The 19029-nt window shown below is 42.2% G+C and overlaps 1 protein-coding gene across 1 annotated transcript in view; it reads right to left on the bottom strand.

Moving 5' to 3' along the window:
• The window catches only part of DGKK (diacylglycerol kinase kappa), a 145026-nt gene that overhangs the window by 5783 nt on the left and 120214 nt on the right, over window positions 1–19029 (bottom strand). The window contains exons 13-25 of the mRNA XM_064483139.1: window positions 16410–16501; window positions 15450–15549; window positions 14275–14491; window positions 12472–12576; window positions 11918–12014; window positions 10243–10350; window positions 7937–8033; window positions 7553–7660; window positions 6548–6661; window positions 5471–5605; window positions 4093–4253; window positions 3356–3497; window positions 2278–2364 (exon numbers count right to left, since the gene is read on the bottom strand). Of these exons, the coding sequence (XP_064339209.1) occupies window positions 2278–2364; window positions 3356–3497; window positions 4093–4253; window positions 5471–5605; window positions 6548–6661; window positions 7553–7660; window positions 7937–8033; window positions 10243–10350; window positions 11918–12014; window positions 12472–12576; window positions 14275–14491; window positions 15450–15549; window positions 16410–16501 (1563 nt within the window). The remainder of the gene's footprint in view (window positions 1–2277; window positions 2365–3355; window positions 3498–4092; window positions 4254–5470; window positions 5606–6547; window positions 6662–7552; window positions 7661–7936; window positions 8034–10242; window positions 10351–11917; window positions 12015–12471; window positions 12577–14274; window positions 14492–15449; window positions 15550–16409; window positions 16502–19029) is intronic.

Raw genomic sequence — 19029 nt, 5'->3', positions numbered from 1 at the left:
TGGGGAACAGTGGTGTCAGGTAGAAATGGCCATCACTTCAAGATAAGGGGGAGAGGGGCAGGGAGGCCATAGGGGCATAGTTACCAGCAATGCTCAAGAGGGATTTGGTAGTGAAACCCAAAGCCACAGAGAAGAGGAATTGGGGGCCTTAGAAAATGATTCCTAATCATAACAGGAGAGGAATAAAGTGGCTTCCTAGTGACTTCCTATTTGGCATCTAGGGACTCAGGCTCCAAAAAATAGTATGCTGGGTGGGCTTGAGTCTTATGCTCTATTCTCCTGTCCTTCTGGCTCCAATAGAGACCTTGTCCAGGACTCTTCTCTGAGATAAATGTGCAGACTGACTCAGAGGTCTCTGTTGCTCATTTCCTGGTTCCTGTCCTAACACATCACTAAGCGTGTTTGCCAAAATAAGGGAGGTAGGAGTTACTGGGTGGGATTTTCATCAGAAGGCTATATCCCTCTCTCAACACTGAACTCCTTACTGTCTTCCTTCTTCAAGGGGAAGGATAATAACATTCAAATGAAAGAAGCCTTATGTCCATGCCACCTCTATGCTATGACCTTGGAGACACATGGTCATTCTTAGTTAGCTGCCATTTGCACCCAGGTTTCATTGGGATGTGTGTAGGTGTGTGTGGGTCCTTACCAGGTCCTATATTAAGTGTGGTATGTGCTCAATTTGGGTTGTTAGCTGGTACAAACCCATTTTCATGAGCCCATGAGTCTGAAGAAAGCCAGAGTGGCAACGAGAGGCCAAGCTCCCATAATTCCTGCTGCCCAAATTGGCAAGGCTATTGAATTCTGCCTATATATAGATGGTACTTCTATTGCTGTCACCGAAGACTGAAAGACTCTAGCTTGGGGCTCAGATGCTGGGATAGCCTGGCCTGATTGCTTGAGCCACTCTGCCACCTGTGCAGTGTGCCAATTAGATGTGCAAATGGAAAAGGAGAAGTGGATGTACTTCTTACAAGATCAACTCAGAAGCCCCTCTTCAAATAAACTTTAATTAGATGAGAGGCAGTAACAACACCTTCCTCAGGGCCTTAGCAGTGAACTTCAAAGTGGGGTGGTCATGATCAGTTGGCTCATTAGAGCACAGTCACCAAGTGTGCCTATGGGCTCTGCATTATGAGAAACACGCAACTCTTCTTGTAGCTCTAAAACTGAGTCTCAGTCCATTTTCTCTATACACTGAAAAAATATCTACCATCTATCAAGCTGCTAGGCAGAGCTAGGCACTCAACAATACAGTAGTTTGCTCACAACAACAACCTGGAGAGGCAGAGATTACAATTCCTGTTTCGTAGATAAGAAACTGAGACCCAGAGAAGTGAAGTTACTTCACATAGCTACTGCTATGCATTCATTTGTGTCCCCTCCAAAAAGATATCTTGAACTCCTAACCCCTTAGTACCTTCGAATGTGACCTTATATTGAAATAGGGTCATTGCCGATGTAATTAGTTATTAAGATGAAGTCACTGGCCTGGTCTGGACCCTGGAGTAGGATAGGCCCTGATCCAGTATGACTGGTGACCTTTAAGAAGATGGCCATGTGAAGACAGAGACAGGGAGAGCACCATGTGAATGTGGAGGATTAGAGTAATGCATGTACAAGCCAAGGAACACACCATAGATCGCCAGCAAGTCACTGGAAGCTAGGAAGAAGCAAGGAAGGATTTTCCCTACAGGTTTCAGAGGGAACATGGCCCTACTGACATCTTGATTTCAGTCTTCTAAGCCTACAGACCTGTGAGACAATCCATTTCTGTTGTTCTAAGTCACCCAGGTATTAGCGCTCTGCTACAACAGCCTTAGGAAATTAGCTAGAGGCAGATTTGGGATTTGAACCCAGAGACCCCACAGCTTTCCCCACTATTCCATATTGTCTGCCCACATGGTGAAAGAGATAGGTGGAAACTTGGGAGATGCAGAGCAGCTCCAAAGGGCTCACCCTTTTCTCCTGAAGCTGTATTAGGTATGGCGAGAACACCCTGCTTCTATTCGGCCTGATCTAGACCCAGGAGACATTTGCCAAAGGAAAGTGAGAGACTTTGCTTCAAGGATATGGTAGTCTCTGTGGATTAGCATAACCTATGAGGTGACAGAGTCAATGACAACCCTGGGTGAGGATGACACAGCAGGAACTGCCATGTAAACACCTGGCCAAAATGCTCCTACCTGTCTCCCAATACCCTAGAACCAAGCATAGACCGTGACCATCTTCAGATGTTATACTTTGCCCTCCCTTTTTCCAACCCCCTCCACTCACCAAGTTTTCATCCAGGAAAGCTTTGGTGTCATCGTAGAGCCCTTTAAGACTAAATGTAACATCTACTGCGTCATTTCTGCTTAGAGTCTGAGAGGAGAAGAAAGGAAGAGAAAGGCAGGGAAAGGACAAAGACAGAGGAGTTGTTGGTTAGTCAGCATGCAGCTGGCTTCTCTGTGGCAAGGTAGGAGCAGGCTAGTAGGATGTGGCTGCAGGTGAAAAAGTAACACTCAAAATATAGCACAACTAGTAGTACGACATGGGCATCAAGCAGTCAGAATGGATGCCAGCTGTCAACTTCTGGTAGAGCTGCATTGGTGTGTCCTGTCTCATGGCATAGCACAAGATAGCATTTGGCACCATTGATTGAGTATTGCGGGTATAAGGAAATAGGAGATATGCAAACCAGAGAGTAAGTTTGAGGCCACTGGTTGCTACTAGGCTAAAGCCACCTTTCCCATGGTAGGTGGAGTTAGGCCTAACCATCTCTCTTCATGAAACTCCAGGCGTCCTGCAACTAAGATCTGGCCCCAAATAAATAGGTAACCAACATTTCAGGAGGCCCTAACCCTGAATGTGGCCCTTTTGTATCATTTGCCTTGCATTAAAGTTACTTTTTAAAAGCATCACTTAAATTGTCTGCCAGGGGGTTAAAGTCATGAGATGGTACATTTTACATCAAGTATCCTAATCTGGACCTTTCCCTCGAGAGGGAAACCAAGGCAGCCTGGAGCTCAGATTTCAATGACAAATGTCATCTTAACAGGTTATACAGTGATCCACCTGGGATGAGGAAAGGCCAAAGTCAAGTTTCTCTCCATTCATAGACTATTTCTCCCCTGAGGCCAGTGTGCTAGAAAGCTCTCAGGCTGGTGAGATGTGCTATGGAATTCTTCCAGTTGCCACTCTGGACCTGTAACAAGTCAAGGAATACCTAACCTTCCCCTCTACTCTATCCATCAGTTTCCTGCCATACCATTTGCCCACTTTCTCCACCCAGTCTCCGACCCCACTCCCTTCCCTTCTGTCCCCTTTCCTATCTAGTTTGACTCCTTTCTTCATCTGCCGCTTCCCCACTTACCTCAATGGGACTGCAGAAAGCTGCACCTGCCTCATTGCTACTGTCTTGGTTGTAAAATGTATTGTTCAGGATGTTAGCACTGGCATTCACAGAATCCATGAGGACAGACACATGCTGGTGGACCTTGCTCAGGTCAGTAAGTCTGTAATAAAGCAGGGCCAGATAAATGAGTCTAGAGTTCTGAAGGACTTCTGGCCTCAGATGATGGTAAGGGTTGGGATTAAGGGTAAAAAGGAAAGCCCTGGGTACCCCAATTGTATTCTTTACTCCCTCCTCTTCTTTCTACTCATTTCAAGGTAGCCACTGATGCCAGAAGATGTTCATCCTCTTCTCTGGGCATTCACTTTTTCCACCCTTGTCTCACCTGAATTAGATACTGGGTGCTTTAGGAGAGTGGGAGGCCAGAATAGAGGCAGGTGGCTGACTCCAGGGACTCTAAGGCCCTCCTGATGTTTAAGGACAAGGATAAGCATGTTTAATCCTGTTGGCTCTGGGGCAGCAGGAGGGGTTCAAAATTCATCTTTGGGCCTAATGGGGGAGGTCCAAGCTGGCTTACTGCTGACCACAAAGACGATTTCCTGCCTGGATTGTCAGGGTCCCTGTCATCTTCAGAGCTCTGGGCAAGACTCCTTCCTGAGGCCAGGCTCTGCCGTACCCAATAGACACAAGTTGGCTTCTTCTGACTATCCCCTCTTGGGTTGGCATTCCAAGCCCTGCATCTGGGTCAGTCCACTTACCTGCTGATGAGGCTTTCTGCAAGCTGAACTAAGTGCTGCATCTGGGCATACTCCTCATCAGAGAGGCTTTCTTGAGATTCCTGGGAGTCCAGCTGCGGTTGAGAGGCAGCTTGGATTTCAGCATGCTTGCACTCCCACATTTTCATGGAGTTCTCAAAATCCTGGAGATGGAGACAGTGGCAGAGCCTAATGATCACTGTAGCTAAGAGGGCATGTGACAGATCTGTCTGTGAGTCTGATATTTGCTGGTACAGTGGGTAAAGGGGAAAGAGGGCCCCATCCATTCCTCCATACACCCATCTCCACACCTATCCACCTAGCCAACATTTAATTCAATGTCTCTTTCATGCTAAGCACTTTCAGTTTTTGTTGCCATTGTTGCTGTTACTCTGCTAAGTCTTGGGACAATATACTGGAATCAGATAGATGTCTGCCTTCCAGAAGCTGCTATATGAAGTATATAAAACTGTATGATCCTATGTGACCCTATCATATGATCTGATATGAAGATCGGTAAGACAGTGGAGTGCCTTTCATGGTCCCTTCTTTGCCAATAGGCAATATGTTCTGATGGATTTTAGAGCCAGACATATCTAGTTTAATTTTGAATTGTGCTTCTGTGATTTACTAGTTGTGTGACCTTTAGCAAGGTATTTAACCTCTCTGGTCCTCGTTTTCCTCACCTGTAAAATGGGAATAAGTATATCTACCTCATAGGATTATTGAAGAGGACCTACTTGAGAGAAGGCATGTAAAATGCCCAATGCAAAGTAGGCAGTTTATAAGCTAGACATCCCCTCCCTCCTCTATTGCTGTTTCTATGAACCATCCATGGGTCAGAGGGGAAGAATGTCTCCAAGCATTGAGCATCTGATCAATAATGGTTCCTTTTTAGCTTTAGGTAGTTTAGTTGAAGTGGGTGACATTTGTGAATGCAGTATTTTAAGAAGCCTTAGAGGAACCTAAAGGTCATATTCAATAAAGAATCTCTTGTGGAGGGAGCAGATTACTCCATAACCACCTGAGGCCTTTAGCCCTCTGTGCAGTGGAGGGAGGAGGACAACTCTGTCCGAATCCACAGGAGGGGAGTTCCTTGTCTCAAGCTCTAAGACAGTGGTTTGCAAATATCAATATATATCAGAACATCTCAGGGAGCGTGTCTGCAAATGCAAGTTCCCAGGAACTACCCATCCCCATTCTGATTCAGTGGGTTTGTGTGGGGCCTAGGAATGTGCATTCTAACAAGCATCCAAGGCGACTCTAAGTGTCATGCAGACCTCTCTTTGAGGAATTCTGCTTGACTAGAAGTATTCAGTCCCACAGTGATAGCTGTAGATGAGACAATGTAGGAGCCCAAGAGGAGCCTTCCCCTTCTTACCCGATCTCTTGTTAGCATCTGGGCGGCATTCTTGTATCTAATCTTGATAAGGCCTGGCCTCTGAACCCAGGCCTCCCCATCCACCTGCACTGGGATACCTTCTTCACCATCGATGGTTATCATTACTTCACGGCACTGCCAGAGAAGAGGAGAAGGGAGAATGGGGAAGTGGTGAGGGGAATGAAATAACCACTATAGTCCAATCTGATAAACTCATTGCCTAAATGTATATCTGAACAGGACTGGTGAAAATATGAATCAGATTATCCCAGGGAGGAAACATGCTTCCTATGGGCTTTTTGCTCCTTCTACCCCTACTACCTGTTTCCAATCTCAGCCAGCACCTGGCTGCCTACCAGATAACCTGCTACTGCCACCCTGCCACTCTTAGATGCTGCTTCCCCATGGTTGTAGCCACAGAACTCAAACCCTTTTATTTTGTTTTATTTTATTTTTTTGGATTTTTAATTTCACTTACTGTATTTTTCAGTCCTAGAATTTCTTTTTGGTTCATTTAAAATAGTTTAGTATCTAGTTTTATATTGAAATTTTATATATCTATTGAATTTTTAATAATAAAATTCATATTCAAATTTTCAATATTCTATTTTTTATCTCCCTGAACATAAAGTAACAATTATTTGAATTCTCATTTTATAATTCTAATATCTGGCCTTTGTGAATATATTTTATTTCTATTTCATCTGCTGATTCTTTTTTTTTTGTCCTTTCTTTTTTAAAAATTTTTATTGAGGTAGTCAGTTTACAATGTTGTGTCAATTTCTGGTGTATAGCACAATGCTTCAGTCATGCATGAATATACATATATTCATTTTCATTTTCTTTTTCACCATGAGCTACTACAAGATGTTGAATATGTTTCCCTATGCTATACAGTATAAACTTGTTTATCTATTTTATATATACCAGTCAGTATCTGCAAATCTCAAACTCCCAGTTTATCCCTTTCCACCCCCTCCCCCCGGCAACTACAAGTCGGTATTCTATGGCTGTGAGTCTGTTTCTGTTTTATATATAAGTTAAACCCTTTCTGGTGCCCACCCACCCTATGCCTACCTGGGCGATGCGATGATGATGGAGGTTGATGATCCGGGACATTGCCATCTGTACGGAACCAAAGATTGCCACTACCTCCAGTTTCCCATCATCCATTGCAGGAGCCTCATATTCCTGAGGAGGAAGAACTGTGTCACACATCTCACCCTGGAGAAACTACACCTTGTCGATCACAAGCAGGTATGCTTTGAAAGCTCCTGGTGAGAATGTTTCTAGTTCATGGAGAGTAGAGAAACTACATATTAAAAGAGGAAAGAGGGCCCCATCTATTTGTCCATATACCCATCTCCACACCTATCCACCTAGCCAACATTTTATTCAACGTTTCTTTCATACTAAGCACTTTCAGTTTTGGTTGTGATTGTTGCTGTTACTATGCTAAGTCATGGGACAACATACTGGAATCAGAAAGATGTCTGCCTTCCCGAAAAGCTCTTACATGAAGTATATATACTATATAATACTATGTGATCATACTATATGATCCTATCATATGATCCTATATGAAGATCAGGAAGCCGATCTTGGATAAGGGCACTGAGATCAAAACTCAATTCCTTTTGAGATCACAGCTCTTAGCTGGTTCCCTCGCTGTCCAGCATAGCATCATAAATCCCCCAAGGTCTGTCTCATTGGCCCCATGGCCTTCTTAGGTGAGCTCAGAGGAAAGGAGCCATGGCCAATTCCCCAAAAAACTTTATTGACAGACCTCCTTGGAGAAAAGAACATAGCCTGGGTAACCTTTCAAGGATCTATCAGGACAGAGGAGTAGAAAATTCAAAGTCCAGGCAACACCTAAGAATTGACCTGATCCTGGAGTTTTTGGTTGATTCTTGTGCTCTGGGGTGGTAACTGCCTTAAAAAAAAGAAAAGACTGATCAGACAGCTGCTGCTAATGACAGTGCCCAGCCCACCTCCTCTTTCCCCCTACAGTTCAGCTCTCCTTTCTGATAGACTTAGAGGGGTCAAGCCTTTCTCCCTCCCTGTTTCTAGTTCCATACTCACTGTGGTTGCCGTGCTGCTTCCCCAAAAGTTGACGCCTCCAGCATAGCTGGTAATGTTGAGCACTACAATGCCTTGCAGGTTTGGCAAGGAGATGGCTTCTCCGTCACACTGAAAGGAAAGAGTAGCCCGTATTGTCTGGCTTTTCAGATACCAATGGGAAGGAACATGTATAGAGATGGGGGAAGGGCTCTATCTCCTCTTCTTGCTATCATTTTTTTATCCATAAAGTAGAAATCTATCTTCCTGCCCTCCTCATGTGAGCTGTGCGTGAGGATCAGAGTTAAAGCTTGGGAAGTACTAAGGCTATAGAGGAAAGTTGATTCCCGAGGTCATGATAGTTCCTTTTTTTCATGCCCAGGAAGGATCACCCTCTTTTCCACTAACCTCCAGGTGGACTCGTTCTTCCAGTTTCCTGTAAGAGCGCTGGAAAAGTTCCTTGCTTCCCAGAAGGCCATACCACATCTTGTTTTTAAGGCGGCTACTATAGGGAGATAAGGGTAGAGAAAGGTAGTCAGAGGGTAAGCAATATAAAGATAAATGGATGAAGAAAAGTAAGAGGAGACACCATCTTATTTCTTAAGTGCCTTCTCATAGAGAGGAGTCATGTTGAATGGTAACTGAACACAAGAGGGAATGCTAGGATAGTATAACTGATAACCTCATGCAAACACCTGCTGCAGTGGGTTTCTGGGTCCCCTTGAGCCCTCAGCATCTTGTTGATTTGTCACTTTTACTTGCTGCTGATATTGGTTCCGACTTGGAAGAGACAGGCTATATTTAGAAAGTAAGGCTCATAAAAAGCTATGAGCATAACTGGCTGGTACACACCAGGTACCCCAGCAAGTGTCACTCTGGGAGCTCAAGACTTCAGTGGCTTGGAATCAATTTCATTTGAAACATGGGAGTCTTAGACAGTGATTTCTTTGAAGTATAACTTTTCTGGCAGAATAGAGGGATTTCCCAAGATCAAACACTTCATTCAGTGATATAGAGTAGAGTGAAGCTTACTAGGCAGACTATAAAGGAGGAGCCAGTGGAGAGAATATGGGACAGACAAGGATATCAGGAGACTTATGGTGGAGGTGGGAAGGCCAGGGTCCTGCTGACTGTAGAGTCTCTGATGAAAACAAGCAGGGTACTTACAATCACTGGAAAGGCTGGATAGAGTTTACTATGAGCTTTTAAAGTAGAGCCACAGAAATGAGCCACCACAGGGCATGAATTTTGAATGTAAGAAGGCTAGCACAAAATTATTTGGACTCTGCTTTAAACCATAAGTTCTTGGGCATTTTAGTTTCCTTAACTATAAAAATAGGAGTTTAGTTATATGGAAATGCAAAATACCTAGAACAACCAAGACAATTTTGAAAAAAGAACAGAGTTGACAAAGCCAGCATTCGATTCCAGGTAGTCTAGCTCTTGAGTTGGAGGCTGGGTATAGCTCAGTGGTAGAGTGCATGCTTAGCATGCACAAGGTCCTGGGTTCAATCCCCAGTACCTCAATTAAAAAAAAACTTACTATAAAGCTACAGTTATCAAGACAGTGAGGTACTTGCATAGTAGACCAATGGAACAGAAGTGAGAGTGTAGAAAAACCCTTATATTTATGGCCAACTGGTTTTCAACAAAGGTGCCAACACAATTCATTGTGGGAAGGGATAGTTTTTTTAAAAATGGTGCTGTGGTAATTGGATGTCCATGTGCAAAAAGATGAACTTAGACTCTTACCTCAGACTATACACAAAGATTAAGTCAAAGCAGACCACAGACTTAAATGTAAGAGCAAAAACAAAAACAAAAATTTTGGAAGAAAGCATAGGAGCAAATTTTTAAGATCTTGGGTTAGGCAAAGATTTCTTAGATATGGCATCAAAAGCCTGGTCTGTAAAAAGAAATGATCAATTGGAACTCATCAAAATTCAAAACTTTTGTATTTCAAAAGATACTATTTTAAAAAAATGAGAAGACAAGTGACAACAACAAAAAATGATAAGCAACTGGGAAACAATGTTTGTAAAAAAAAACATATCTGATAAAGTACTGCTTCCTCAACCCAGGCCTGCTCTGAGAAAGAAGTTCTAGTGACAGGTGGTAGGGGTGGTGGTGTTGGGTAAAGGGCGTGCTTCTTTTTACTTGTAGTCTCAATTTCCGACAAGAACTCTGAGGCTGCCTTAGGGTATGTCTCTAATGCAAAAATATCAGAAGGTGCCAAGTAGGCCAACACTGGATGGGGTAAAATCAGTAGGTCCAGGGGAACCAGGTTAGGAACACTAAGAACCAATAGGGTGATCTTTGATAGTTTGCAGTCTTGCCTAGCAAAAACAGACCTGAAACCACTATTAGGACCCCATCAAGTTGTCAGCAACAGAACAAAGATAGCCCATTTGCTGAATCGAGTCAGTGCAATCTGTTTTCAGTAACAGTAACATAGCTGGGTTTACACAGCAGTCCACAGGTCAAGACTATGTATGAAGGCAGCTCCAAGTTCAAGATGCCAATGCTGAGTCCTCACATATCCGGCCAACATTTGGGGCAAGTTATCCCACTAGGCTAACCTTGGAATCCATGAGTTTTTACTTCCAAAGGACAAACCTCTTTCTGATGCTGGTCTGCGAGGTAGGGGATGTAGGAATACATGTGTGTATGTGATTTGGGGTTGGCATGTAGGGAGGGGAGTTTCTTTTCCTTACTTGTATTGTCCTGGGTGCTCATCTCTTCTGGTGTTGAATTCCAGAGAAATTTTAGCATCTAGTCCAATTCCAAAATAGTTGTTCATGACACACTTTTCTTTGAAGCGTCTGAAATTAACCAAAGGGAAGAAGGGAATAGACATTGGTGCAGGAAATAAGTGCTTTTATCATTGAGCGGCAGACTTTATCTGCATGATGGAAAACCACTGAGGGGAGGCCTCCTGTACATTGGGAACAAGGCTTAATGTTCTTGAGAGGCACATGTAGATGTCTGATTGTGTTAACAACTAGCTTGTTAGCTGTAAGAGAGGACACCCAGCCAGTTGGGAGGATTCAATGGGATTGGGACTCATAATAAAGAAGTCATCTTTGTAGGCTGTCCTGTATGAATGGCCAATATTTTCCCTACACATAGTAAAGGGAAGTAAGAGTCATGAACTTATTCCCATAAAATACTTTTAAAATCTCGGCTAAAAAATATATGATGAGATTAAAGTCTGCAGTACTGTTCTCAGAGGTGTCTGAACTCCTTTGTAGCACTTTCACATCAAAGGGCAAAGTGACTACACATTTGAGGGAAAGAAAACTGATAAAAGAGGGTATATATATACATATACACACATACATATATACATACATACATACATACATACATACATACATACACAACAACAAAAAATATCCAAGCAGTTTTTTGATTCTTCCGCATCCATCCACTAAAATCAGTGGTGTACTGGAGCTACTTCAGGCCATCTTATAAACTGATATGCCTATTACTTTCCAACTTTGCATTCGATCACAGTATATCAGTAGCTTGAAATAGGCCATGATGTGAGGGTTTACACCAGGAATAAATCAGGCCCCCCCTGACTGCCCTGAGAGCTGGTTGTTTAACATTTTCCAGCACACCATTGATCAAAACTCATTAGGTAGGTCCATTGAGGCCTCAGACATGAGCTTAAGCCAATGGTAAGGTAGAGGGAAATGGGAATTGGATATAGGAGCTTCAGAAACTTAAATAATTGTTAGCTGTGCCTTTCCTTTGAGAAACTGAAAATAGGTACACTTTAACTACTTAATCATAGGGTTTTTCATTCATGACTAAACTGACCTTACATCTCTTACGTGAGATTTGCCTCCCTTGACCACAGACCAGAAATTGAGGTTCCTATAACTGATATAACTGATCTTCTTAATAGAACTCAAAATGAGTGGATGTGATGAACCGTGGCTACTGGGAAAATTCTAAAGAGACAGGGCTACTGAGACGGATGTCTTTAGATTTGCTACCTAGTCCCCTAAATGCCTACTTTTTTCTTAGCAACTCCAATCATTTACTGTTAAAGACAACAGTGAAAAACAGGTCCTTAGAGATGAAATGAAATTATGTTTATAATAATAATAACAATAATAAGCAACAACCTAACTTTGAGTGCCAAACACTGCCCAATGCAAGTACTTTGAGTATATAAACTCAAAAAATACAGGAAACCTATGTGGCAAGTTCTACAATTATCTCTATTTTATACATGAGGAAACGGAAGCTTGGTTCAATTATTTGCAGAGTCATGCAACTAGAAAGTAGAGTCAGCATTTGACTCTGTGTATCCTTAGATTATTCTCTTAACCAGAGAAAGGACAAAGCCACAACAAGGTGATAGGCCTAGATACTTACATAGTTTCAGGTGTAAAATATAAGTGCTCCAAATTGAGGTTATCTAGATCTTCACTTTTGAGAGAAGATATAGAAGACAAAGTACCAAGACGAGAACCTGGACACAAAAGACATCATCTTGGTATGAGATATAAACAAGAAAGCCCTTCCCCTGACTTGTATTATACCCTACTTTCTCTGTTGGAGCAGAGTCAACAAGCTCAATGACTTTCTCCTAAATAATATTCAGGGTTTTCATTCCAAAGAGGGATCATCTTGGATGGACAGGGATTTCCACTGAGAGAATAGTAAGACTAGGATGCTTGCTTGCTGGCAGTGGAACAGCTTTAAATTTGGGGTTTCAACAGGCCAGCCTTTTCAAAGTATCTAACGGGGTCATTACTTCTGGACATAGGCATGGGATCTTATAGTGTGAGGTTTCTGGAGAAGATGGATGGATATCTACTGCAGAGTAGGATTATGGCTAAAGGGAGATGCATGAAAACACAGCTTTATTCTCTGGGAACTGGAAGACAGAGATGAAGCTTAGAATAAAAGAAGAGAAAGATCCTTACGGTGTCTTGGGCTCATCTGGGTAACATCTTCTGAGTCATCTTCCAGGAAGAAAGTTGAACTAAAGTTCTTGACTGATATTGTCTGTCGGCTTTGCTCATCAAGAACTATAAAGAAAAAGTGGAAGGAAGGAAGGAGGGAAGGGAGAAAGGAAGGACAGAAGGAAGGAAGGAGGAAGGGAGGGAGGAAAGAAGGAAGAAAGGGAAGGAAAGGAGGAAGGGAGGATTGGTCACATTTCTTGAGCATCTCTTTTGTTTAGTTTATACCAGTCAGTGTGTGGGGAGACAACAGAGACTCCCATTTGATCATCACCTCTCCTCCATGATGCTGTTTGTGGTTTCACCTTTCTCACAGTATTAGCCCCATGTCTCTTTATATCCATGCCTGAGCTTTCTCTGTTTTGCTTGTTGCTCTTTTTCTATCACCCAGTAAATGTGGTTATGAGTAGAAGCTCGGGGCCAGGGGAAGGGGGAACAGGGTGGGAAACCCTCTGCTCCTCTACCTCCATTCTCACCTCTTTTGTTAATTTATTTACTCATGTGACTTTTCTTCTTTTTTGGGGGGGTAATTAGGTTTATAAAAATTTTGTTTTTATTTGAGGTACTGGGGATCGAACCCAGGGCCTTGTGCATGCTAGGCATGCACTCTACCACTGAGCTATACCCTCCCCACACGCATGACTTTTGTTCTAAATGTAACCTTCTAGGACCATGACATTCTTTCACTCAGGTGTCTCACCAATACCCAGAATATCTGAGAATTCTTCCTTTCACCAGCCTATATATTGTATAGCTCAGGGGCTCGTTCTATGCCAAAGCTGATAGGTTCAATCCTTTTCCTACCTTTCTCTGTTCCATGGCCATAAACTGCACTTCTAAATCTGATTTATGTATTGATGGAGCAGACTGAGGGTTAGCTGTGAAAGGGTCATGGCTACATCAGATTAATCTGATCCCCGCTACTTAGAAACTACCTAAAGAAATAGAGGCAAACTGGCTGTTTAATTCTTTCACAGTGGAGAAGGGAGATTTCCTTTTTTCCCTGGAAACTTGGCTGAGGTTGTACTGAAAGGTACCAAGGCAGGAGAAGGTACCATAGCTAAAAGTCAAAGGCCAGCCAAAGGGACTTCCTTGCTACATGGACTTCTGCTCAATCCCAATAGCTCAGGTAGAACGCACTTGGTGTTATACCATTTTCTACTCTGTTTTTCAAAGAAGCATTGTGGAAAAGAAGTGGGAACCAAAATGTTAAATTAAGAAGATGGAGAAGTCAAAAGAGTTTTCATACTGTGTTGGAAGCTTGCAGATTGTCATGAGTTATGGGAAATTCAATCAATGCCAGAGCTGCCAGGACAACTCTCAGGGCCCTTGTGCCTGATTAATACTGGTTAATACATGCAGAGATGAACACTATTTTCTTTCTAAAATCGTCATAGGCTCAGTGGTTGGAAGGGAACAGGAGCAGGTGGAAAAAAATTCCATGGCTGGAGGTGGAAGCTGACAGAGCTATGAGCCAAGCCACTTAGCAGCTGTAATTGTTTAGGATGAGTGTTAGTTCCAAAAATAAATAAGTAGCAAGAGTTGAGTGCCTGGGAGGTAGGAGGAGCCAAAGGGGCAGCTTATCAAGAGAGACTTTTCAAATCATCAGAGCCTGAGGACTTAATTTGGATGCTATGTGAATGCAGAATCTAGTCAGGTTTTCATGGTGGTGTCAAATGGCTGACCCAGAGTGAGGGAGACAAGTAAACTATCCACAGGAACCTTCTCTCACCTCTACCTCAGTCACTACAACCCTGGGACCCTTACCTTGTTCGACTTGGAATATGATGAGTTTCAAGGACTCCTGGAGATTCTGGGCCTTTGTGGCCAGCTCCAACTTGCACTTGGCTATGTGGTCTATCTGGGGGACAAAGGGCTTTCCATCTGCCTTCGCACTGTCTGCATATGCTGCACTCTTCTCAACTGCTGCATCCTCAGCCAGGATATCAATCAGGACACTAAGCTTGTCATACATCAAGTCACTCTGTATGGGGAGGGAGACAGGGCATTGTTATGAGGGATTAGTGCTTGAAAGGACAGAATGAGGAGTCAGATGGTATGCGGAGAGGAGGGGAGGCTTAATAGTTGGCCAGGAACATTGAGCATAGAAAGCTACAAGTGGGATGGAGAAAGTTTGGGGAAAGAACTACTTGGGTAGATGTGATAAGATAACCCAAGGATATTGGTGGGGGGGTCAAAGAAACATTATTTGTTTCTGAGCAGCTGCAGGCATAAATGTGTGTTGGCTAATCTTATGTCAGAATGGCCTGTAAAATTATATGCAACATGACAAACTTGAGGAAAGAGAAACATGTCTGGATTGACATTTTCATGAGCATGCTCCTGTGGATGTGGATGTGGCTCTGCATGGGTGCCTGGTGTCTGCCTTCGTCTGTGTGTATGTTTGAGGGTGTACTGTGGGATTATGGCTTGATTCCCAGCTCCATCACTTAATAGTTTGTGAACTGAGGCAAACTGCTTACTCTCTTTGTGCTTTTATATTCTAGGGCAGTTGTGAAGATTAAATAAATTAATACATTATAAGTGCTTAGAATAGTTCCTGGCACAGAGTAAGTGCTATATAAGTGTTGGCAATTATTGTTACTGTTGTTGTTATAGAAGAGCATGTGGGTGTATTGTTAGTATATACTTGTTTATATTTTCAAGCATGTTCTGCTATACAACCACGTGCATACCTGCTTGATGTATGCTTGTGTCTAGGTGTGGACAGATGTTTGACATCTGCTTAGGTACATGGCATGCAAAGTGCCACTCTTTATTTGGTGAAAGATAGAAGTTTGATGTGGATTTTCTCTGTCAGGGAGGCTTACTAGCTGCTCCTCCTTGCCCTTTTACAATTCCCAGTGACAGGCACATTTGCTTTTATTAAAAATGGAGCTCTTGTGCCACAAAGAGTACAAGACAAAAAGATGGAAACTTACTTTCAAAATCACAGACTCTATTGCTGTATTGTTCTGTTTTATCCGGCTCCAGGCCTTAACAATATCAACCACAAAATCTTCCACTGCTGAGCACAGGAATCTGGAAAGATAAGATAGATGGCACAATGTGACATGGACCATGAAGTCCAGAGCCTTTCTCTCTTATAATGTCATTAGTTTCCATCTTCCTCCTTCTCCATCTCTCTTTCCTGATCTCTCCTTCCTCCCTCTCCTTCTGCCCCTACTCCCTCTCCACTCTTTACTCTGCTTCTTCCTGTGCATATGGTGAAATATGCCAGTACCTGAGAGAGTTTAACATTTCTTAACCCAAATTCTTAATTTCCAGAAAGCAGAATTCAATTGGTCCAACTTTGGTCAGGATTTCATCCTGGGTCAAATCAGCTATGGTTCAAGGGCCCAGCTAATTTAGTACAAACATAATGACATTTGTATGACTGTCCCTGTAAGGGAGTGTTTCTCAAAGGAGAATATGGTAGACTTATCAGGAACCCTCCAGAGTCCCAGGAGGAATGAATGACCTACATATTTAGAAAGGGAGAATATGTTGCTCAGGTTATGAGACAGCAGCTATATTAGGTACTACAGAGACCTTTCCAGGTATTAGATGGAAAGCAAGGTTCCTACTGTAGGGAGCAATGCTGTGCTCTTGAATAGTATTGAACATTGTGTTTCCCTTCTTGTAACCCTTCTTCCAAATCTATGGCTTGCAAATTTTGTCTTTTTGGAGTAGGAGGAGCCCTCACTCTAATCTCATCTTTTTTTCCCCTAAACTTTCCATTCGGGAGGTTTGAGTTGGGAGAAATTTGATTGGGGAACGTAAACATATGCTTTCCTTGGCCTCAAAACCCTAAGCTATTAAAATGAGCCCCATCTGTGACTGAGGAACAGCCCCTGAGGGGCAAAAACACCCCAAAGCTTGAGAGCCAAAGGAAGACTGACCTGGTTGCGATGATCATCTCTGTTGGGTACTTGGCCTTCAGGATTTTGTTCAACTCAGTGGTTGCAGATTCTAAGTGTTGGATAGCAGCAGCCTAGGGGGAAAGGGAGTGTTCATCCCTGAAGTCTTAGCACTGTGACATAGTGTGCTACCCATCACAGCCCTCTCAATATTTCTTACTGATGTCTTACCAGCAACTCAACTGCCTCTCTGAAAATAATCACAATTAAAGAATTCTTGTTGAAGATCTCCACAGCTAATCTTAGACCTGTGGTCATTTTAAAAATAAGAGACATATATATTGTTTCCTCTCATTTAAATTAATACTCAAAAACTTATATGAAGGAGGTATTATTCCAATGTTTCAAATGAACAAACAATCTCATATTACATAACTAGTAAATAATACATCTGTGATTTGAACCCACATCTTTCCAGCCAGAGTATCCCCTCTTATATATAATATTAAAAATAATAATAGCATCCACTTACATAGTATTTACTATGGGCTAGGCTCTGTTCTATGGGCCAGGCTCTGTTCTAAGATATGCATATTTTTCAGCTAATCTTTATAACAACCCTATGAAATAGAATTATTATCCCCATTTCACAGAACAGAAAACTGAAGCACAGGAAAGGGAGAGCTGATAATTGGCAGAACCAGGATTTAATTCCAGGTAGTCTGGCTCTTGAGTCTGCAGTCCTAACTATAACTTTTACTCATCCCTCTCCATCACCCACTACATTCAAACATCTACCAAGTCCTGATGATTCCATCCCTTCAATATGTTTTAAATATGTCCACTTCTCCTTATCCTTGTTACCACTTCATCAGTCCAAATTACCGTCGTCTTTTGCTTGGGCAGTTACAGCACCAACTATCTTTTTTCCTTGCCTCTAATCTTTATTCCTTCAATTGTTTCTCCACATATCATGGAAATATTCTGATAAATATATAATATCTAGCAGATAGATAAAGTGTAGTGAAATACTAATGGTAGAATCTACCATTTAAAATTTCTTATATGTTTGAAATTTTCAAAATAAGATAAGAAAAATCCTTCTATAATTCTCATTGCTGTTAGGATAAAAGTTCAAACTTCCTGGAAGAAGAGATCAAAATGGCACATTAAGGAGACATGGAACTCACTGCCCTGTCATGAACACATAAAAAGTACATCTAAATGTGGAGAAATTATCACCAAACACTAACTGGAGACTGGTAGAAAGAGTTTTGTACAACCAAGGCTGTAAGCAAGATCCACATGGAGTCAGGTAAGAAGGGAAAAGAAGCGATGAGGTTGAGACCTGTGCCCCAGAGGGGACACAGTAGAGGGACGGGATTACAAAGGCAGAGAGCCTCCCTGGTGAGCGAGCAATTCAAGCCACATGCTAGGCACCACATTCCTGGGGTCCAATACCGGGAAAACAAGTCCCCTTTAGCTGGTTAGAAAACCTGTGTGACTAACATGAGGGCTGTAAGAAACCTAGACACCAAGGGACTCAAATCAAGATGGTAGAGTAGGAGGACATGGAACTCACCTCCCCTGATGAACACATCAAAATACATCTACATGTGGAACAATCTTCACTGAAAACTAACAGGAAACTGTCAGAAAGACTCCTGTACAACCAAGGCTATAAGATAGATACATACAGTATCAGATAGAAAGGGAAGAGAAATGATCAGGTTGGGACCTGTGCCCCAGGAGGGGACTCAGAGGAAAGGGGAGATTACATGGACAGACACCCTCCCTGAGGAATGAGCAGTTCAAGCCACATATTGGGCACCCCAGTCCAACAAAGGGAAGACAAGCCCCCTTGGCTGGTTGGAGGAATGGTGGGACTAATAGGAGGGCTGAGCTGTGAAAATCCTGTGCATAACATCCATTCATGGTAAAGAGTCCCATCAAAGTGAATAAAGAAGGAACATATCTCAACATAATTAAGGCCATTACAATTAACCCACAGCCAACATCATACACAATGGTGAAAAGCTGAAAGTCTTCCCACTAAATTCAGGAACAAGACAAGGATGCCCACTTTCACCACTTCTGTTTAACAAGTACTGTAAGTTCTAGCCACAGCAGTCAAAGAAGTAAAAGAAATAAAATCATCCAAATTAGAAGGGAAAAGGTAAAACTGTCACTATTTGCAGATGACATACTTTATATAGAGAACTCTAAAGTCTCTGCCCCCAAATATTAGGACTAATAAATGAATTCAGTTTTACTATACAGAAATCTATTGCATTTCTATATACCAATAATGAAATACCAGAAAGCAAAAGTAAAAAAAAAAAAAAATCACCCTGTTTAAAATCATACCAAAAAGAATAAAATACCTAGGAATATACTTAAGCAAGGAAGTGAAAGACCTATACTCTGAAAACTGTGAAAGACTGATGAAGGAAATTGAAGATTATTCAGAGAAACAGAAAGATATCCCATGCTCTTGGATGGGAAGAATTAATATTGTTAAAATGGCCATAGAACCCAAAGCAATCTACAGATTTAATGCAATCCCTATCAAAATACCAATGACTTTTTTCACAGAACTAGAACAAATAAGAATCCATATGGAACCACAAAAGACCCCAAATTGCCAAAGCCATCTTGAGAA

The sequence above is a fragment of the Camelus dromedarius genome, chromosome X (genome assembly GCF_036321535.1).
Source record: "Camelus dromedarius isolate mCamDro1 chromosome X, mCamDro1.pat, whole genome shotgun sequence".
NCBI classification, from domain to species: domain Eukaryota; kingdom Metazoa; phylum Chordata; class Mammalia; order Artiodactyla; family Camelidae; genus Camelus; species Camelus dromedarius.
This window is presented reverse-complemented; position numbering and strand designations above follow the sequence as displayed.